Source organism: Falco peregrinus, chromosome 1, assembly GCF_023634155.1.
Source record: "Falco peregrinus isolate bFalPer1 chromosome 1, bFalPer1.pri, whole genome shotgun sequence".
Taxonomy (NCBI): domain Eukaryota; kingdom Metazoa; phylum Chordata; class Aves; order Falconiformes; family Falconidae; genus Falco; species Falco peregrinus.
The window spans coordinates 41,095,102-41,117,139 of record NC_073721.1 but is presented as its reverse complement, the minus strand read 5'-3'; the positions used below and the strand labels follow the sequence as shown (position 1 = coordinate 41,117,139).

Here is a 22,038-nt window from a genome sequence, read left to right as displayed (position 1 = left end):
TCTGATTTCCTCCTCCCTTTCACATAATTTCCTAACGATGCTCTCTTCCTCCACGCCTCTTTTCTAATGACAAACAGTATTGTATCCCTTGGAGTGATGAAAGGAAAAGCCACTGAACTGCACCATCAACACATGGCAGTTCCTTTCATTTTTAATGAAATATATGACAGCAAATGGACCAGTAATGTACCTAAATAAACCACATTCATAGACCAAAGGAAGAAGACATTGTTAAGCACTAGGTTTAATACACAGCGGGTATCCAATGGATACAACAGAAAAGTTAATTCATTCAGAATTGTAAGGAAGCAACAGTTGTGCATTATTATTTTTTCGCTTGGTTTCACCATGTACAAACATTTGAACCAGGCCTCTCAACATTAGGCAGGTCAATGGACAGAGTAAAAGCAGGTGCTTGCTCATTATAACCGAGGTTATTTTCTTGAAGCAAAACAAGGAAATACATATTTGGTTAGCTTAAAAACTTTTTTAAATGAGAAAAGAATTACAACCAGTGACAATTATATGATATCAAAATATAGTCTGCTAATGCAGAAGTGTTTCAGTTCAGCAGGAAATCTCTCTCATTCCTTTCTTTAAGTGCTGCCTTCTCATCCAGCCCCTACGTTACTTTTCATCCATTCCTGACAACTATTACCCTCTGCTTCATACATGTGGATGTCATGGAGACCAGCTGTTTCCCTACTTTTCTTCCCCCCCCCCCCCCCCCCCCCCCCCCAGCACAAGCTACCCTCTAATACCTGAGCTGTGGCAGGCTCCTCCCTAAAGAGTCTGAAGAAAATGTCTTTTCTATGGAGCAGGGCCTGAACGCAGCGCCCCTGTGGCTCTTGTCCTACTGGTGATCAACTGCCGCCTTCATGAGGGAACAGGCTCACAGCTCCAAGGCTTTTCTCCCCTCTCATCTTCCGCAGAGACCAGAGCGGCTGCAGCAGAAGCCCAACCAAGGTGACAAGCTGGGTAGGATTCAGTGCTGAACAGATACCGTTTCAGCCAGTAGGTGGGTGCAGGGTAACAGCAGCCATCATGCAAATGGGGCAGATGAATTATCTGCAATATTACTAATTGCCACAAATATCAGTGCTAAACTTTCTTGGCTTGGTTTAGATGAGAAAGCCTAGTGCTGCTGGGTGTTTGTTAAGCATCATACAAGTAGCTGCCAATCCTTATAAGCGATTCCTCCCACAGATCTTGTAAAATGGAAGCACTTGTGGGAAGTTGCCCACCAATTTGCTCTCATCTATTCCAGAGAAGAGGGCAGACACTGACACCCTGCGTGCTGAGGACCGTGGTACCATTGACTTGGGCCACTGACCAAGGAGGCACCCACCAGCCAGGAAGGAAACTATGTACGGTCAAGGTAGAGGGTCCCTTTGTTGGCACAGTCTCTGCAGAGAACTACCAGGTTGTGTTTGTGCTCTGCTTGCCAAGCTTTCAAATATTAAAGAAAATGTAGTAGTGAAAGTATGAATAGGAGTCTGAATGGGACAACAGCTACGGCCCCTCTGCTGTGTCTTTACACACTATGAACTTTTCTCCAGCTGGATTTTCATTTGACAGATAGAACCCTGTTCTAGTTTTCTGGGCAGGGTTGGTTGTTGGCTCTATATTTCTGTGTGGAGTTGAAGTCTCCTGGTTCGTTCCTTTGATCCAGCAAAGGTGGAAGGCCTGAAAGGCTTCCCTCCAAGTCAAGCATTTCAGGGTATCCAACTCCCCCTTTTACATTAGACCTTCACAAAAAATCAGCCACTTTGCCCTCCCCTCCTTTGCAGAATATTGGTATGTCTGCAGGTGCCTATCCTGAGCACTGGATCTATGGCAGCAATTCGTTAACTCCTCCTTGCCTCCAAAAAGTGCTTTCAGGTCATGGTGCAGCATTATGCCTAGGGCGCTCCTGTCCTTCCAGTTAGGGAAACCGTGATACAAGCTAGTTTCAAATTTCCAGTTTCAGGAACTCCTGGATTATGCTCAGGTGCTCAGAGGCTACCTTTCTCTCTTTGGCCCCTTACTGAAAGGGAAATGTCATTTTTCAGCTCACAAAGTCTGTTGGCTTGAACACATGTTGAAACGTGTAGTCAAAACTCGTGTTACTTTAACAGGGATGTGGTTTCTTTCAAAATGCTGTCTCAGGAGTTTACCTTGCTGGTGGCCTGACTCAAAATCTTGTGTGTAGCTACCTGTAACAGAGCAGTTGTAGTTCCCCCTTCCCCCTGGGATCAGCAACAGAATTCAGAAGACTTAAGCTCTTCTTGCAGGCTCGTCTGACTCCATTAATCTCCATGTTGCTGGGAATTTTAAATCTTTTTATCCTGGCTCAGGTACAGCTTGATAAGGATGTGTGAGCAGTGAGGATAGAGGTTGTCTTTACAATGGGAAACAAAGGTTCGATACCATGGTCCAGCTCGCAGCAGGTGAGATTTCACCAACCGCTGAGCTTACAGGGGCACTGGTCTGAAAAACCCAAACCTTTGGTGTCTTGAGGCAGATGGAACCAAGCCATCCGTTGTTCGTTAACCCTGATGTAGTTGTGCCACAATCTCAGCGTAAAGCCTGGTTGTTTTGCTGGGATTACAATGCGAGGCTGAGGTCTGCTCTAGCCGAGACAGGAGCTCCTGAGCTCCAGCTGTCCCCCCAGTGTGGCACCTGCATTCTGAGGACACGAGTTTCTGATGCCTCTTGCATCTGTGACGTGTCCCCTTCTGCTCCACTCCCACCTTGCCAACATGGTCAGAATCTTGAGTGCTTTTTGTCAAGTGATCCAAGATTTTAGTGGCGGGGGCTTTCACTATGTGGGCACTAAACAGAAGGAAGCCTAGCGGGTGGCACTGTCACGTGAAACAGCTTCCGAAGGACAGCAGCACTAAATGGAGCTTCAAGTGAGCAAAACCCGACTCCCCTAATGCACTGAGGCTGGCTGGCGCTATTTGCAGCCTCCCTTAGTTTTGCATCTTGAAGGAAGATTAGCAAAAGTTATACAGAAAACAGATCCCGAAATAAGCTTCCCTGTCTCAAAGCTCATAGGGACACAAATTCTTGGAGAACAGGAATAAGAGAGAGAAAAATACATTTCAATCAAACGACTGCAAAAAAGTATAATTTGTCAAGTTTTGCAAACCATATGAAAACAATTCAAAAGTGACACAAAAATATATATAAGTTTGAAAAATACTTAAAGAAAAAAGTACAGATCTCACAATACCAGAACAAATGACGTATGGTTAAAAAGAAGAAAAAAAAAAAAAAAAAAAGACATCGAATAACACCATATTGGCAGAAAAAAGTAAACCTCTCCGGGGCAGCTGTGTTCTGTCATTTAAAGTGTCAGTTGTTTGTGTATCTAGGATCCGTCTATAACGTGCTCGGCAATGACAACATTAACTCTGAGCATTAGAAGAACCTCATAGCAGCAAGTCAAATCCAAGAGCGATGTATACAAGGGAAGAGAGCAGGGAGGGTTACTGTGCTCAGAGGCCTGAAATGTCCTAACCCCATGGCCGTAGTCTCCTCTTCCTGCCACCAGACATAAAAATCTTTTCTAAATCCTTTCTCAGGGGAGATTTGTGAATTGGGAAAGAACCGTGGCAAGCAGAGGGCTCCAAGCATGGACTGCATGTGGTGTCATCGAGCGCCTAACTGCGAGGCAAGCCTTGGCCTTGGGCTTCTTGAGCCTTTACAGGTCTGGAGTCCTACAGGTGATGACCACCTTAGTGGGACTCTCCTCTCCCCTACATCATATAAATTGGAGTAACGCTGCCGACATGAGCAGGACTGCACTGGTAAGTGCCACTGGGAGTCGGGTAAGAGCAGGGCCTTCTGCTTCCCAAAAGAGAAGGAAGATGTTGGGGTGGAACAAGAGGTGCTATTTCATGAGACCACCTGCCAAAGGGTGCCCGGAGACTCACCAGTCCCAGTAGAGGACTTTAGCACACCAATTACAGCGTTTGTGCTGCAGTGAGCTTCCTGTAAAGGGAGATTACTTTGCCACTGAGCATGGCTTGCACTGCTGCAGGCTGAAAAAGAGCAGAACAGCTTCAGTCCGTTACTGGGACTTGCACAAGTGGTACAAATTGCCCCAGACTAGGGCCTGGTAGAGCGTATTATGCGGAGGGGAAACGCTCTCTGGCATTTGTAGCCCTTCCCCATAAAATAGAACACAACTAAAAAGGGGGTGAAGAACTGGAATGAAGATGTGTAGCCCTTTGTGAACAAATTTTGTTCCTTGTTGCACAGGCTCCCTTAGAGAGAAAAGCTCTGTGTTGCCAAGAATGTCTAACTGGTTTTACTGGTCATCCCTGACCTTATCAGGCTGGGTGGGCTGGCAGATCCTACTGTACCACCAAAGGGGACAAACCAGACCTCTTTACTTGAATGGGAACATCTTCCCAATGACCCACACAGAGTTACCAATGCTTCCATTAATGTGAGTCTTCTATTAAAAAAAACCTTAAGGAGCGAATTGACTTGAAAGATCTTTCTTCCCCATTTCCTCTATTTACAAGGATCACTAAAAAGGTTAGTTCTTTTGGTCTAACTCTCTGGTATTGTGTCCCCCAACCTCTTTAACCAAATAAGTAACTCATCACTGCCTGTAGCCCCATCGAGCAGCCAATACCAATTCAGGACTGGTGTTCTTGCAGACATTACAGGACCTCATGCAATACAGCAAAAGGGAATTTTCTAAAAAGTGGGAGATCAAAATGTCACACTAGCGATCACACAACTAGGTCTTCAAGCTCATGGTCGTTTGAGGCTCTCTGTGTGGTCTAAAATAAAAAGGTTAAACAATACATGATGTAGTTGTCTTTGTTTTTTGTTTTCTTTTTATACAGAAATCATACACACAGAACTTCAACCAGAAACTTCATAACAAAAAAGTCCACTAATTTAAGGAAAGCATTTTGTTGTGCAAAAAGTCCCTCCCCCCTCCCCTGTTCACCTTCATCTACTGAGGGTCTCACACACACACATGAAGTTTCCTTCCAACAGGCAAGTTGGTAAGAAAGAGTCCTCCCTATGTACAGTGAATTAGAGAAGCTGGATACAGTGCTGGCGAGAGGCATGAGATGATTGCCTCTATCTGGAAGTGTCCATGTTCTCCTCCTTAAAGTTACTGCAGTGCTCTATAACTTTCCTATGGACAAAACAAGGAGAGAGGGTTTAGTTTAAAGCTCATTGCACGATAGCTGTGGGACAGTAACGTAAAAACTGTCCAACAGGCTTGATCGCGATGTAGATGGACGCTGTTCGCAGCAGGCAGTCTCTTCTGAGATAAGCATCAACTGGTGTCAAAACCAGCATTCTCCACAAAAGCAGCTTAGGGCTCACAGTTCACCCCCTTGGAATTTCAAGTCATGTTAGTACAGATCCAGATCCATATGTGACCGTTCATTCCTCACCCCCATATCCAAATCATCGGGTAACTTCGAATCACATCGGGAAACACATGCATACAAATGTTTGTCATTCACTCTGATGTCATCTGTCCCTGCTTTTCCTATTTATTCACCATTCTTGCACTCTACCATCCCCATACACGACCTGCCTGTGATAGTCTCCTGCAGGCTTCAGTCACCTCCAGCATTTAGCAACCCTCCAGCGACGGGGAATGCCTGCCGCCCGCCCACAAGGTGCGTATTCCCAGCCCCTCTCTGCCTCTCATTTATATGCATCCCGCAGGTACGAAATCCTACCTCTCAGACTGCCAACGATTAGAAACCGCAGCTGGCTTTTAAAACTCTGAAAGAATGACTCCAAAGGAAGGTCACACAGCACACCACAAAGGTGATGGACTCTTCCACCTTTTGAAATAATCCTCTCATTTTAACTGCAGTCAGCAAGTGCAGCGACAGGCCAGTACAAGTGTGGAGCCAGGGAGCCCACCCCAGTACGGAGACTGGTGCTGGCTGGGGGACTACGGGCCTAAGAGATGCAGTTAGCCATGTGGCTCCCCTGTCCCACGAGCCACTTCCATAACCAATGTGCCCCGCACCCACCAACGCTGAATGACCTGTGTGTATTGCCCGACTCCGAACCCTCACTACTCTTCTGCTTTCATCCTCGTTTTTCCTGCCCTGTGCTTCTTACCCCTTGAGCACATCAGTGCAGGCCTTTCTTTGGGAGCCTTACTTGATGTAGAAGAATAAACCCTAAAGTAAAGCTAAACTGAACGTTCGATGATAGCGCGCTGGTTTCCTACCGGGCCATTTCCTTGGTCTCCTGCCGTGCTGAGGCCATTTTAATCATGTCCTTCAGAAGGGGAATCCCGCCTTCTTTGATCAGCAGTGGGCAGTACTTGTCAGCTGCAGGGAAAAAGAATAAAACAGAGCCTTGTGAACCTTCACGAGAGTGGTGTAAAGGGCAGCCGGAGGGGAAGGAGAAGCCTGTGGCCTGAGAAGCCACAAAACTTTTTTATGAAGCCAGCCTGCTAGGGGTGCCCCAGCTGTGAGAACAGACAAAATGTCTGAGAACGTAAGAGTGGGGCCAGAAGGATCAAAACATTGAAGCCGCTTCCTACACACCGCGTCTCATTGTTTCTCATTTGGCTGTGCTGCCCGGCCATTCCCGCACCATTCAGAGAAGGTTCTCTCTACCTGCACAGCTGCACCAGGAAAGCTTTTTCCGCTAACAAGCTCAGATCCACACCCTCAGCCTTCACAGTGCAGTGGACGTGATTTCGAAAAGGAAACTTACGGTAGACAGAGACGAGGTTGTACAGTGCCCAGGTAGCCCAGTGCTGGCTGACTGGGGAGATCCCTTGCGGAAGAAGTCGAAGGATTGGTTCAAATGACCTGCACGGAAACATTGCAGAAGCTGTTAAAAATCCAAGAGCTGCTTCACTCAGCACCTTTGCCACTGAAAGCGGTACAAACTGCGCTCATAGGTACCCCAGCAGTAAATCCACTGGCATGTCAAAGGTTCTGGCACCAATGGCGAAGGCTGTGTCACGCGGCAGCGCTGGCAGGGTGACAGGCCCTAGCACCTTGCCACAAACACACTGCCCAGATAAAGAGCTGCGACAAATGCAATCGAATCCAGGAACTGATTTCCACCCTCTGTCAGTGATTTCCTCGTGACAGCCGAAATGCAGCCGCACTGCTCCATCTGTAGAGGGGCCAGAGCAACGCTGTGCCCAGCCAAAGCTGGCTGCTCACGTGCAACGGTTGCTGCGTTTCTTCTGGCAACGATAATGTGTCTACACCACAGAACAGGCACTGGAATGCCGTTCGTTCTAGATCCCTGGCAAGCACTAAGGGAATACAAAGCACCTGATACAGGAAGGGCTTTGGAGGATTCCACCAGCTGTATTAACCCTTGAAGGGATTTCTGGGAACTGTGTCTAAATACCCCCAGAGCAGAGTGAAAGCTACAGCAATCCACATGACTCGCACAAGCAAACAGACTTAAGGAGGTGCAAAGGACAGTCTTGGAGGAAAATGTTTAGGCAGTCCCAGACAGTCAGATCACAGGTCTCCTGAACTGTGCAATTTCACCACAAACACATGGGAGGGATTCTGTTGGGGTCCCACACTTCTTCCATAGGAATTGCCAGGCAAGGTGTCCAATTTCAACATGTTTCAAAGGAAGATGTAAAACCTGTACTAAAGAGTATCTCCCTGAAGATGTTTCTCCTTCACTCTAAACAGAGCCTCCATGCTAGGCTACCCCTCTTCCCTTCTCTGTTGGTGCTTGCCTCCTGTGATCATCCTGGCTCCTAGGTGAGTGCACCAGTCTTTCTACTCCTCACCTGTAATTGATATTTCTCCTGGAGTTGATATCCCAGCTCTGGATGGCTGCCCACATCCTCTTTACAACTTCCTCTCGGTGCGGCTCACATATACCCCAAGCCTCTGGACCATCAAACATGATATGGGAGAGCACCCCACAGGCATTATAGGATACCTCAATCCCATCTGCTTTGCTCTCCAGCAGGTTGCTGCCAAGGGAGAAGAGATCATTTAGAGGTGCTGATGCACCTTTCAAACCAAAGGTTTAAAAGTCCCCAGTGATTCAGGAGCAGAGCTCTAGAGCATTCTCCCTGCCCCAACCCAGCTGTTTGTTAGCCAGGCACTCACCTGAACACACTGATGAACTGGGAGGTCATGAGCTGCGGGCGGAGCTCCTTCACCTCTGCTACATTGCCTAGGAGACCCAGCATGTTGCGATGCAGCTCCTGTTTCTCTGGGAACTCCTAGGTAAGCAAACAACAGGATTATACAAAAGTAGGGCTACAGAGAGGTTGAGAACAAGCAACCCTGAAGAAAGGTTGTACAGCACATGTAGAAAAGCTGAGGGTTTTTGATTAGTCAGCAATGGTGCTTTAGCAGATGCCAAATGGGATTTCTAGTGTCAAAGATGCATGTGAGATGAGAGAATTGAGGCCAGAGCCCACTACTCACTGCTGCTCTGCCTAAGGGTAACTGTACACAAGATGGGGAAAGAGGAAGGGATGTTGAGTATAAGTTTCTCTGTTCTTCTACTGGTTGGGTGGACAGACATGAGAAAGAAGCAAAAATGCAAGCTTTTTCTGTTTGACCAATATAGGAAGTACCGTTTATAGATTAGCGTGGTCAGGGATCCTGCCCAGGCACCTGCACCTCTGCTGCTAACACCAGTGTTCCTCTAGAGAAAACCAGGTGTACTTACTTTCAAGCACTCCAAGAACAGTTTCATGCCACTGTAGTTAAGGAACATCTCGCAGTTATCAGGGGTTTCATCAGTGATGTTCCAGAGGGCACTCCAGGAGAACTCCATCACCTGATCACACTACAGAGCCGAGGAGAAAGGGACAGAAAGAGCTTTGCTAACTTGGGAGCCCAGCGCAAACCAGCTACTCGTGTTTCCTCTCTGGTATCACCCTCAATGACTTCAAAGGTAAGAAAACCTCATTATTCACTTTCAACTTGCCAGCAAGTGAGTTTTTTGTTTAATTTTTTTGCCTCCCAGCAAACAGTGGAGGGACATTCCCTCGCCCTCACCCTGGGACAGGAAATTCTGCAGCATCAGCTGAGATGATTTGTTTTTTAGAGAAGCTGAGCTGGCACTCTGGACTGACCTTCATGCCTAAGCCAGACTGAAGAAAAAAATACTCTATGTATACATTTTTTTGGGAAATACTCACCGTTTTATCAGCCAGCTTCTTCTGAATCAACTTCAGCATTGTCTGTGGGCAGAGGAAAGGGAAGAGTGAGAAACAGTTCAAGAATCACAGAGCTAAAGCTAACTGCTGTAGCACTGCAGGGCTGGCTGCAGCCCATTTGCAGGCGTATGCAATTTTGATCCTTTGTAGAGAACAGATGCAGTATCTCTTTCCCTAAATCAGTAGGACTGGGTTATGCTCAATGTTGCAAGTATCCACAGAACTGAACTATATGTCACGGTTCCCAAGCTGTCGAGTCTGCAGTCAAGTCAGTCTTGATCTGTATGATACAAGTCCTGAATGTGGTATAACTGCACCAAAGCAGTGGCTTTTGCAGCTCTTTGAAAAGGTGAGGGATACAGGTTGACAAGAGTTGGGAAGTTGATGCAGGAGGTAGTCACGAGGTGGTGCCAGCTCTGGTGAAGAGGTAAGATACAAGGTTATGCTGCTTCCCTGCTCCCGCAGACAGCCCATCTCTGAGATCGTGACCTTTCGTGCTAGCAAGCAAGTAAAAGATGCCACGTGGAGGGGCAGGTTCCAGGAAAGTCTGGCACTGCTGGGATGCTAGCTCCCTCCTGTAATACTGCAAGGTCGGCGCACTGGCTGGATGTGTTTGGCGGACTGCTGCAAGGGAATTGTGCTAGCTTGGGTTAAGGATAAGTAGATGTCTTGGGACCATACCAACCATGACAAACCCCATCTTGCCCACAGCTTCCTTATGATCGTTGTCCACCTGGCAGACCAGAGCGTTACAGAGGTGCACAGCGATGCGCTGAATAGACTCATCCTGCCGGCTCTGGTTGAGGATGTTCAGCAGCAGCTCATTGACTCGGCGGTACTGGAACTCCAGCTCCTCAGGAATGCTGAAGTTACACAGTGTCAAGCAGCAGTTTCGCTGTACCTGGGTCAAAAGGAAGCAAATACTGAGCCAAGTGGCTATGAAAACATGGACCCCATCACCTCACGTCTTCTTGCTGCTTGGTACTGAAACCATCTTTCTGCTTGAGCACAACCATTACAATTTCTGCTACCCTCCTATCTAGCACTGTGCTTTAGCTGTGCTCTACTGGTACCCTCTCCTCTCTCCCTGTCACTCTAGTCTCACAGGGCCACCAATCGCCCAGTGCCCGTCACTTTCCAAGCCAGCTCCTTGCTGCCTGGAAGCCCCCTATGCAGCGGTCTCCATTCTGCAACCCAGTGGCATCATAATGTCAGCTACGTATTCCATTACAGTGCAGTGGGATAATGTTTCCATCTGTTGACTCAACACCCCACACCCTTTTCACCCCACAGTGAGCACCGGACATCTCTGCTGTATGTCGGATATACCCTTTGACCACTATCATCAGATAAAAAGGAGCCTTGCTATCATCACTTTTTTCCCCCTTGTTCTGGAGAACATCACGTGGCTAAGGAGCACCCTGCATGCCATGACAGAATTATTTAGGTTGGAAAAGACCTTTAAGATCACTGAATCCAACCATAAACCTAATGCTGCCAAGTCCACCGCTAAGCCATGAGTGAGGGCAAGGATCAGATCTGGGCAACAGCTTCTCTGGTGTCTGCCTTAGCTAACATCCTGGGGGCTCAGAAGACAGATGCTAACAGCAGGCTAAAGACTTGATACAGGGAAGGTGGACTAAGGGAGCTGAAGGAGGCTGGGCTGCCCTTACTGTGACTTCCTGGTAGGACTCCATGCCGTTCAGCACCACCTGGATGACCTGGCGCCGCAGCTTTACACTCTGCTCCATGCGGTACTCAGAATTGGTCAAGTAGAACAGTGCTGCGCTGCCCGTCACCTGGATGTTTTTGTCATCTTTGTGGCACTTGAGGGCTGTGATCACCAGCTGCAGAGAAGCGACATGAAGCTTGAGTGCCACTGACTTGCTGTTGAGCCTTGGAATGACTGTTACAAGCCCGCAAGGAATGTGCGGCCCAGGCACTGCCAGAACATGCTTATGAAATGAAGGGACACAGTTCCACTGCATTACTGGAACTTTCTCCAGAATGGCCTGATATGGTGTCCCAGGGTGAGGAATGACTGAGACTGCAAACTTTCCCTTGTCAGGGTGAGGTGAATGCTAGCGTGGGGCTTACCTGAAGGGCTCGCAGCAGCTGGCTGCAGCGTTCAATACGGGCAATGTCAAAAAGGAGGTTGATGGCCCGGGAAGTGATTTCTGGTCTGTGTTCAGTGTAAGCCTCGATAGCGTTCAGGACTTGCTCTTCATTCTTGTCTCCACTCACCTGGCACGGAGGAACAAAAAGGGAAGAAATCATGAAGGAGGAAAATGAACATGAGAAGGGAACTCTGAAAGGTCGAAGGGTACAACTTCCCTCTACTCTGCTAGTAGGATTAGGCCCAGGATGGGAGCAAAGAAGTTGAGTCACTTCTAGTGACACTTCTAGGATGCTAGTCACAAGCAAGACTCCTACTGTCTTAAATAATCTTTTTGTAGTTACAGATGTCCTGGTCCTTAGGCAGAATGTTTTTTTCATGGCCCTCTTACAGAGGTATGGGGTTTTAACCCTTGTAAAAACCACATGGGGTACAGGTCTTGCCTTCTGGCAGGTTCCCTGCATTATCAAGTATTAGCAATTGAAAGGTCAGAGCACCTGAGACCTGAAGAACTCCACTGTACTGGCAGCCAGTAATTTTCATGTTCTTTCAACTCCGACCAAGTACCTACCAACCAATATTCTTGTGGCCTTGTTACCTTGTAGGCTGGAATATGTGTCAGGCGGCACAGCGATGTTTCAAAAAGGCCCAAGAACTGGAGCGGTCGTTTCAGACCCCGGAAGGGAGCAATGCTGCTCTTTGCTGGCTCAATGCTGAAGGGGGGGAAAAACATCACTTGTGTCAGTACTGTGTTTCTTCAGGCGTCTCCTGCCACAGAGGCAGCTGTCGGCTCTCCATTCCTCTGAGCCTACTGCTTCATAACTAGAGTGATAATAGCTACATTGTGGTTACACTGGCTAGCTTTTCCTAAATGTAACATTCGACATTCATCCCAGGTGATCCCGAGCGAAAGGCTGAACGTGTTGAACAGAACAGCTGTAAGAATTCAGACAGACAGAAGGCAGCTTTCCCAGGTAGAATGTGTCTGGAAACCCACTAGCTGGGGTGAACACTTCCTTTTAGAAAAGGGCCGTGGACTTCACTGATCCAAAGCATTTGCAAACTGGATTGCATGTCATCTGATAAGACATGTTAGTCTGCTTCTGTGATCATGCAAGAACACTAGTTTTGCTGCCATCTTCCTTATTGATCAAGAGCCGGTATTTTTTTCACCAGCTCTGGTGGCAAGGAGCCAGTACTGTCCCACTTGTTTGCTTTTGTTCACCAAGTGCTCAGGGAATAGGAGTGTCGAGTTCTTGGCTGATCTGGAAAGCCAGACCTCTAGGTATGCCTCTACTGAGGTGCACCAGGATTTTCAAAGGTTGATCTGCCCAGTATCCAGGTCAAATCTGAAAATATGCCTTTAGATTCTAAGTTCCTAAAACACTTAGCCCTCCTATGAATGCCAGTGTATTGACTTGGTATAGAAGTCTTCTGTTTTGGAAAAGCCTGAATTTCAGTGAGGGTAAGAATGTTTTGTGTAGAAAATGTTTAAAAGGCTTTGGAGTCCCTTCAGAAAAAAACATTAACTACTGCAAGAGAGCCCTGGAAGAATGTGTGTGGAAAAGGACAGAAATACTTCTTCAGACATGCATGGCAGGCAGATAGGATGAATCCTTTACTACTCTTATAAGTCCTTACACCTGTCATGTACAGGAGTCACAGCTGATTTCCATACCAGCCTTTACCATCAGGGGATGCTTTTTAGCATTAATTAGACCTACAGAATATGGAAGCTTAGAGGGAACTGTTCGTAATTCATCATTGCCTAATCCATCCACCCAAGCAGACCTCAGTAACTGCTGTTTCCTTACCTTGTCTGGCCCATCTTCTCCTCCATGCTTGGGATAGTGCAGTTCTCCAGCATGGTGTGCCCTGAGATATCGAGCGAAGTGAGGTTTACCAAGTTTTCCACAAACAGGTTTAGAACCCGCCGGGTCAGCTTGAATTTGTAATAACTGGACAGATGGTCTCGGGAGATATCCAAGTGCCTGCAAATGACAGAGAGCATCTCAGAGCCTGGAAAGCGTTGTCTGGGGCTTCCGCCTCTCTACCGGAGGAAGATGACAAGCCAAGTGTGATTATTACTTCTTTGTTATGACTATTTCCTTCACAAGATACAGGAATGTGGTTCTCTAGGATCTGGCAGTAGGATCTGGCCCTGTGTCTAACTGAAGCATGCAGATATCTGCTGGAGGTCTACTTAGAATGGAGCACAACAAATCGTCTGGCCACAAAGGAAATTGCTCCTGGCTCAGGAACTGCCTTTCCCAAGCTCCATCACAGCAGCCACCTAAGCATTTCTGCCTGGTGATTAAGATGCTCTAGAGGATCTTTGCATGTCCAGAAACATACGTTGCCTCATCCCACAAATGGTTACATGAGTTCTTGTCTGCTTCCCCAACCTTATATTTTTTCCACTCCAGGCTATTACACTGCCATGACTTCATTCAGGTATTTAATTGCTTAAGCTTTGGGGAAACCCTGATGCTAAGGGAGTGGTGGGACAAACTGACCAGCCATCATGTGCAGGACAGGGGCTGCTCTTGCCGGCCAAACAGTAGCGGAGACCCTTGAGAGACTTTGAAACTGCCAACATCCCACTCACAAAAGTGTCTTCTACTTGTTGTAGACCAAGTTTCACTGCAAGTCACTGGGAGTTTAAGTACTTGGATTTATAAAATGTTATTCAGGACGTTCCCCGAGACTCCAGGTTAACACGGTACCCCCTAGTGCCTGCAGTCAGTAGAGACAATACTAAAGCCATTGCACAGCATCCTTCCTGTGACTAGTAAGGCTTAGGAAGCCCTGGATCCCTTTCCTGATACCACTGTGCAGTTTGAATAGCAATTGTCTCAGCTCTGTTTCAGGAAGTCGTTTTACTGCCAACACTGTCTGCCTATTTATTTACACTGCTCGTTCCCTTGGTTGCACCATCCATGCACAGTGTGCTTCCACAGAGTGCACCGAGCAGACAGTCCGAGCTCAGAGTTTTTTCCAGGTTTTACCTCAGAGGCAGGCTTAAACTTTGGACATTCCTGTTTGACAAGCGGTTTGGAGGACTGAGCTTCACAGTATGATTATCACTATATTGGTTTATGTACACATATGTAGTAATTTTTTTTCCCATCTCTCAGGTATTTAGCTGTTCTTTTTTGTTCGGCTAGAGGGAGTGGTTAGTTTTGGTTTGGTTTTGGGTTTTTCTTCTTTCTTTGGTGTGTGGTGGTTTGAGTGTGTGGTGTTTTTCGTTTTTCTGAGAGGGAGTTTCTGCTAAGTGGTGTCTTTTCCGAGCAAAACACAGGCTGGCTTTAGACATGTCAGATACGGATAGCGAGTCAATGAGTGAGCCTGTTCACAGGAAGGCTTGTAACTTGAAAGCAGCAGTGGGTGGCTCTCTGTTAGCAGGCAAGTAGACCATTCTTAAAAGATCTTTCCCTATCAGTGGGAGAAGGATAAACAAGGAAGAACAGATCTGCTGACCTGAGCTTGTGAAGCTGTGCGATCACTTGGATGTGCTCCTCTGAAAGGTCCATGTTGTAAAGCACTAAGGAAACCAGACTGTCCTTCCACTGGGTCAGAAACCCCACATCATTCAGCTGGATCCCAGAGAGATCAAGAGCTGCAAGGGAGGCCAAAGGCCGAAGCAACGTTTCCACGTTTACCCCTTCGATCAAGCGGCCCAGGTTCAGGAAGCGCAAGCGGCTAAAGCCTTCAAAAGTAAAGTCCTTGACCAAGACCTGGCGAGTGGGGTTCACCAAACAGTCATCTTCACAGCCTCCAGGGTTCTCCTCCTCGTAGAAGATATTACAGCAGCCAAAGAGGCTAAGGGAGATAAGTGTGTGGCTGAAGCTCACCAAGGTTTGCAGACTCTTGGCTGTCAGCTTCTCACAGTTAGTCAGGTAGAGCTCAACAAGATCCTGGAAGATGGGAAACCAAAGTCAGAAATACTTCATGGGCACAGTGGCCACCCTGCTTGCTACACCACCTCCCACTGGGAGAGCCTGAGACCGTATACCACCAAACCTGACCAGTGCCCCCATCCCAATCCATACAGCGGCTCTGGGAGCTGAGAAGGGAGAAGCTAAGGCTCTCCCAAAGAAAATTTGGACAGTGAAGGACAGAGTCTTGCGAATCTCTGAGTGGCTGGGATTCTAGCTGGTGCCCATGCAGCCGTGCTGCTAGGCAAAGTGGCAGCTGGAGGCTGTCAGTGCAATACCACCTGCTTCCTGATGGCCTCCAGGTCCTGGTCCTGCACAATCTGTTCCCGCAAGTGGATCCGAGCCAGCCTGGTGCTCCGAGGATCTGAGAACAGGGTGAAGAAGCTTTCATGGGGTTCAAAGATGCTGTCCGTCTTCACCAACTCCACGTACCTGTATTGGGGCAATGGCATTAGCACAGCACCACACAAAAGCTCAGCTACAGCTCTAGCGCCTTCACTGGTCACAAAAAAACGTGACCAAGTGCGTAGGCACACACAGACTTCCTCCTGATGATCCAGAATAGCCTTTGGGGTAAAGGGAGCTGGCCTATTATCTCTTCTTGCACAGAACTAATGATCCTTGGGAAAATCTCAGGCAAAGATTTGTGCAAAGTTGTGTGTGTGTGTGAGCAAACCGGATTCTGGCAAGCACAGACTCCAGGATTCTTTTCCCTAGCTGTTTAAAGCTAGTAATTTGATTATTTTTTTTTTCATTTTTCTGAAAATTAGCGGGCCAAAGTTCTCTGCCAGACTTTGTGGGCAGGAGTTCAGCCAAGAGGGACTGTGATAGCCAAATTATATAAAACCCTGGAAACGGGTTGCTTTGTAAAGCTATGGGAGTAGCAGCCTTAACATTTAACATCTGTTAGCACTTTGCACTCTCATTTCTCTGGTTTGAGAGAGTTGTAACGCTTTAGTGGTGGGAAGTGGGAAGACTCCTTGGCTTACTGGTGGCTTCTTCCAAGAACACGACTTTTGCTCTGGGTTCACCTATGTTGAAATGGTGATTTCCACAGAAACTAAAAATACATATAGCAGTACTGTAACCCCTGGGGATGCTTCCTTCTGCAAACCCTTATTTCCAATATGAGGATCAACTAGAAAAAAAAAAAAACACCAACAAACCAGCCCTGGGGATTCTTCCCCATTTTTTTCCTGCTTTTCTATCAATCCTTTTAGAGAACTATACTCCTCCTTCCCTGAGCTCCCAGCTTGCTCCCAAACCAGACAACAGCTTCTCTACAGGCCTGAAACGTACTCGTTGACAAGTTTGTCACAAATCTCGCTTGGCAAGAAGATGTCAGGATGGAGCCGGAGAGTTTCATTGTCCAGTAGGTAGCAGAGAGTCCCTTCCAAGTTGCGAAGGCAGTAATCTGTGCACAAGGTCATTAGCGACTCGGGGCTATCAGATGCCATCTTGAGGGAATTATGGGAAGGGAAGACCAGAAGGAAGCTATTGATTCAGGAGATCCTTTCTTCAAATGAAGTTCCAGGATGAAATTACAGGGACATCAAGACAGCTATAAGCAGAGGAGGGGAAAAAAAGAAGATACATTGAGAAAGGCACATTGACACACAAAGCTGTCGTACCAGCAGGACATTGATAGTTGTATTTACAGCCCATCACTTGCTGACCTCAAAAAAACCTGCAGCGTTTTGGCTGCTCTGGCAGTATGCCCTTAATTCCTTGGTATCCCCACCCCCAGGGGATACTGTGGGAATGAGTTAACATGAAATGTGTTTAGAAATGAGGCTACACAGCAAGAAAATGTTTCCTGATTGCAGGGGTTATCTGGCTGATAAAGGCCCTCTGAAAGGGAAGTGGCAGAAACCATGTTGCTTGGCTTTCTTCAGGGCGGGTTGGATAAACGACCAGAAAATTTACTGGCAGGACAGTGCTTTGTTTGGCCCCAGTGCAATCTGGTAGCCCAGTATCTCGTGCCTGTAATTTGGACTGCCACCATTCCAAGTCAAGTTTCATGTTCAAGCTGAATGTTTCTCCATACTGCCAAGCCAGAAGCTTCGTGCAAGCCCTTGAACTAGACCGTGAAGTGGATCAGAAGCCAGAGGGAAAGACAACGGACTGGTCTGGCTTCCCTCCGAGTGCAGTGCATGTTTATGCATGTGCCAGACATCTATACACCAGGCTCCCTGGGATGGGCTTACCCAAACCATTCCAAGCCTGTCGCAAAAAGGTGTGAGTGACTAACCTGGAAAAAGGCAAGACACTTTTGCCCTCCTTCGTTTTTAGTACGGGACAAAGAAGGATAGGCAAGGCAGACAACTGGGGGAAGCTATTCTTGTCTATTTTCTTATTTGAAAAAAATCTCACAGCTCTAGTATTAAGACTTGCTCACTGGCACTGAAGGAGGGCTCACTGAAGCCTTGGAGGTGTTTAGCAGAAGCGACTGAAGGCCAACAATGCCATTTCCCTTTCGAAGGGTCAAATAACATTAGAAGTAACCCTAATGTGAACTCGTCTATGCATTTCTAGGGACACACAAAAATTGTGTTGAAATGTTTATTTCTGATGTAAAACCTGTGTCTTATTGATAAGTATGTCTCTGCTGGCAATGAGAACACCAGTGCTATGGAGTCAGTCGCTATTCTCTGCGCCACAGCTGAGCAGCCATTGCTGGGGAAGCTGTTGCAAAATCTCCTTAAATATATTCTGTTTCTGATCTTTATCCTGCAGCTGTGAAGATCAGGACACTTGTCTGTGTCTCCAGCTCTCTGCTTCTCTAAAGCCTCTAAGTGTGCTCCCTTTCTTTCATTCCTGCAGTTATCGGTACAAGACGGAAGAGTTTGACTCCCTCTCCTCAGCTTAATCACGATCCCCAAAGGCACCCAGGGTGGATCAAGCACCTTCCCTTCTCCCCTTTCGAATGCTCTGTTCCACCACACCCTGGCACAAAGGATCAGTCAAGGCTGTGCATGAGGTAACCTTTCAAATTTGGGCACCAAATGGTCTCTTTGGGTGACAGGAGCACAGCTTGACTGAGCCTGCCTGGCAGCCTGGGCTCCTGGCCTTCTGATCCCTCCCCATGCTGCAGAATGGATTTCCATGCAAATATGAAGGCAGCACAAGTCAGAAATCAAAGCTCTTTTCTTCCTTCCTTGTGTGTTTCATGAATTCTTGTTCTGAGGGTGTGCTTCAGTGCCGGGGCAAAGAGCTGGCCAAGGAATTAACCAATGCAGGAAGGATTTTCTCAAAAAGCCAGGGGAGATCGGCAGCACTGCTCTTCACTCAGCAATGCAGGACCGGCCATGCTGGATCACTCCTGTGGTACGCCCACCCCAGGCCTCCTCGCGTTCCAGTGTAAGTGGACAAAACCTTACTGGCAGAGGCAGGCACTAGTGCTGAGCTTGACTTGTCTTTTGGCTTTACTCATGTTTGATGAATAGTTTCACTTTCCTATAAGCACCTTTGGGAAATACATCTGCAGGCAACTGGCAGGATCATGTTCCAACCCCAAACTTCTGACCCACTGTGTTCTGACCTACAGCTTTCAACAGCCATTCCGGTGGGGAGCTCAGACAGGTTCTCTGCTGGTTTTGGCTCAAGAGGCAAAAGGTCTCCAAGCAAAAGCAGATGCTGAGGGGGAAAAAAAATCCCAACCCCCAAACTTCAGCAATCACAAAAATTGTGTTTAACATCCTGATCAGAGATAGTTTAAAGGGTATAACCTGCTCTGTTGGGTCACAGAGTCCTGAGCTAGGGTCATGGTAACATAAAATGTGACTTGTCAAGGGGTGCCACGGTAGCTTGGAGACCTCTGACATGCATGCAGTACAAACAATGAAAATGAATAAAGTGGTGGCTCTTCAATTTTGAAAATCCATAATCCATAGTGCTCTCCTGTGTAGGGAAGTCAGGAGAGAAGTGAAGGATGAAATGGGCTGCTGAGTGCAGAGTATCATCTCACTGGCAGTGGGGTCCTGGCCAAGGGAATGCAGGTAGGAGGAAGCTGTTCTGCATTCTGCACTATGTCTGTTCTGGAGATGAATCTGCTTCACCTCCAGAACGAGTCTCTCTCGCAGATTTTGCCTGAAGCTTCCTTGAGAGAATCTTTCCAGAAAGGCAAGATCAACAGGAAGATCTGAACCGGTCAGCAAGCATGTTCTGCTACCCCTACCAGTTCCCTGTGCCATCAGACAGGAGGTCCCTGCAGCCAGTGTCCTTCTACTGTTTACTACCAATGGCCAGAGAACTCAAAAACAAATTCCCATTGACAATCTGTTATCACGTGCAGCTGGAAACGGCCAGTACTTGGGACTTGTCCAAGCAGCTTAGAGCACTAAAGGGCAAGGACTGCCTTCCTGTGGCTCTGACAATCCTCTGTTCCCTCGCTGCTGAGACCAGCACAATGTAGCCAGTTGATCCTAGCCCTGGAGAAATCAGCTGCCCTTTGATTTCTGAGCTCCCCGTGAGCCACCAACAAAATCCCATACAGAAGGTTAATATAAGAGAAAAGTGGTTAAACCATTCCAGTGAAATAACACCAAAGAAAAGCACTCGTCCTCATGATTTATTATGGATATTTGAGCAGTGTCCAGAGCTGCTGCTGTGACCTCTTTGTACGGGACACAATAGGAGCTAGCCTCTCCCTCCTCCGTTAGACTCAAGACACAACACATGGGCAGGGGGAGATGGAAGTCAGAGTGCCAATAGCTGCACTGATCAATACTGTCTCTAGTTATAAGCTCACTGTGTTGATAAAATTAAATGAGCTAGAGATGCTGACAAATCATTAACATTTGCCTAATCATTATCCTCAGGCAGCTTTCCATAGGCAAGAGATCAGCAAGCCGCCTGCCTAGCAGACTGTCACCAGCGCTTTCCGATGATGAGCAATGAACTGTCTAGTGCATATGTGCTTCTGAAGGGTCAAAGACAGATATGTGAAATGCTGAAAATTCAAGTGCAAGAATCAAAAAGTGACTAGAACTACAGCTGCTGATATTTTTTCCAATTTATTTCTCCAATAGATTTGCCTCCATCTCAATGCACGAAGGAATCGAGTCCCTTGGAGACACAGGAGCAGGCATATAAAAGCTATATGCCCAAGCACCCCCAGAAGCAGCCCCCTCCCACCATCCGTGGACCCCAAGGAAGCTGCAGTACATGCAGCTTTACTCTCCCCTGTCACCAGCCTTCCAAGCCCAGACAGCCTCTTTGGCAAATAATGCTTATATGTAGGCTATGTCTGTATTTGTTGTGATGTTTCAGGCTGCACTGGCACACGAGGCTTGGGGCTGCTTTTGGCACTCCTGGGGCCACCTGTGCCAGTATTCTCTACCTTGGACTTCAGACTGATCTTCTCTCCCAGTCCCTCTCTCCAGGCGGCTGCCCAGAGCCAAGCCTGACTCACCATGGCTCCGCGCCAACGACATAACGTTTACACTGTTGCTACAAAAATGATTGGCAAAGCTGACTTTTCCACAATGAGGGACTTGTCCAAGGAGAGGGCAAACAATATGCACTGACATGAAATGATTACGATGCTTCAGAATAACAAATTCAATGTAAATGCAGAGTTTGGCAGAGGTTACATTTTGAAGGAAAACTGCACTGTCATTTTAGCTGGCATCTTGCAGCTGCAAATCACTGTCTTTTTTATTAATTGATGGGTCATCGCAGCTTGTGCGGGGAAATACCATCCCTCCCTTACAGCAGGGAAACTGAAGTAGATGGAACTAATCTGTGCCCAGCAAAGCTTGCAATTTTCAAACTTGTCAGCTTGCCGAGACCGACATTATAAATGAGGCGACTCCTGCTAGCCAGGAAACAGGCTGATCTCTGTACCTGCCTGCAGTACAGATGCTCCTTCGGCTCACTGGATTCCATCACCGATTTCTCCCCCAGAGGTCACCTGCCCAAGTGGGCAGCCCCTGCAGCCCCGGGTTACTGCTCCCGGGCACCGGGATCTGCCGCCGCAGGACCGCAGTGGTCTGACAGCCGGTGTGAGCCCCCTCCCCAGCCCACAGGCAGCTCCGGCCACCGACCCAGCCCCTCCGCCGCTCCCCCCACATGGCCGGCCGCGCTCCGTGGGCCGGCTCCGCGCTCCCGCGGCACGCAGAGGTCACCTCGGCCGGGCTGCCGCGGCCCAGGGCCCTGCCCGGCGGCTCCCGGCGCTGCTGCCCAGGGGAGGGGGGCTTCGCCGGCGGGCACCGGGCGGCGCTGCCGGGGACGGCGGTTCCGCGTGGGGCGGCGCTGCCTCCCTCCGCCTCAGCGGGGCAGGCCCGGTGCCCCCGGGGAGGGCGAGCCCCGCGGGTGGGACTGAGGAGGGGGCCGCCGGCACTCACCTGGCGCCAGGCCCCCGCCCGGCGCGGCGGATAGCTGGCGGAGGGAGTCCCGGCTGGTCCCGGCGCCGCTCCCCGGGGCGGGCAGGGGGTCCGCGTCCTCCTCGGGCCCGCTCCCCCCGCCGCGGCCTCCGCTGTCAACAAACCCCGCCGTCACTTCCGCCAGCCGGGCCGCCCGCACCGGAAGCGCCGCCGCTTTCCCCCCGGAAACAGCGGCCAGGCCGGAACGTGCGGGCCGCGCCCGCCGCTCCCGCTCCCCGGCGCCGGGCGGCAGCGCGGGGCTCTCGCGGCCCCAGCTCCCCCTCGCACGCCGCGACCTGGCGGGGACGTGACGCGACGCGACGGCAGCGGCGCTCACGGCGGCGACACGGCTGCGCTGCTGCGCGGTGTCATGGCGCGGGTTGGGGCTCGAAGCGGCCCCCGGCAGGGCCTGCCCGGGGCAACTGGCGCGGGCTGGCTCCGCAACCCCCCGCTCACCCACCCCGG

At 48.8% G+C, this 22,038-nt stretch overlaps 1 protein-coding gene across 1 annotated transcript; it reads right to left on the bottom strand.

Moving 5' to 3' along the window:
- Nucleotides 1–4,805: 4,805 nt before the first annotated feature.
- Nucleotides 4,806–21,704, bottom strand: ZER1 (zyg-11 related cell cycle regulator). The gene is made up of 16 exons (XM_055820372.1): nucleotides 21,556–21,704; nucleotides 16,508–16,769; nucleotides 15,490–15,640; nucleotides 14,751–15,187; nucleotides 13,085–13,261; nucleotides 11,869–11,983; nucleotides 11,252–11,398; nucleotides 10,828–11,001; nucleotides 9,840–10,055; nucleotides 9,137–9,178; nucleotides 8,662–8,781; nucleotides 8,091–8,206; nucleotides 7,763–7,951; nucleotides 6,709–6,806; nucleotides 6,215–6,317; nucleotides 4,806–5,149 (listed from the first exon to the last, which is right to left on the bottom strand). Exons 2-16 carry the CDS (start codon nucleotides 16,663–16,665, stop codon nucleotides 5,092–5,094), a joined length of 2,301 nt encoding a protein of 766 aa, XP_055676347.1. The 5' UTR covers nucleotides 16,666–16,769; nucleotides 21,556–21,704; the 3' UTR covers nucleotides 4,806–5,091.
- Between the last annotated feature and the right edge of the window lie 334 nt (nucleotides 21,705–22,038).

Excerpts from the sequence above, each read along its gene's own strand:
- ZER1 (XM_055820372.1), bottom strand. The coding sequence starts at position 16,665 with ATGGCATCTGATAGCCCCGAGTCGCTAATGACCTTGTGCACAGATTAC. Across the intron at positions 15,641-16,507 it reads TGTGACAAACTTGTCAACGA|GTACGTGGAGTTGGTGAAGA; the intron begins GTACGTTTCAGG and ends GCCCCAATACAG. Across the intron at positions 13,262-14,750 it reads GCACAGCTTCACAAGCTCAG|GCACTTGGATATCTCCCGAG; the intron begins GTCAGCAGATCT and ends TGTCATTTGCAG.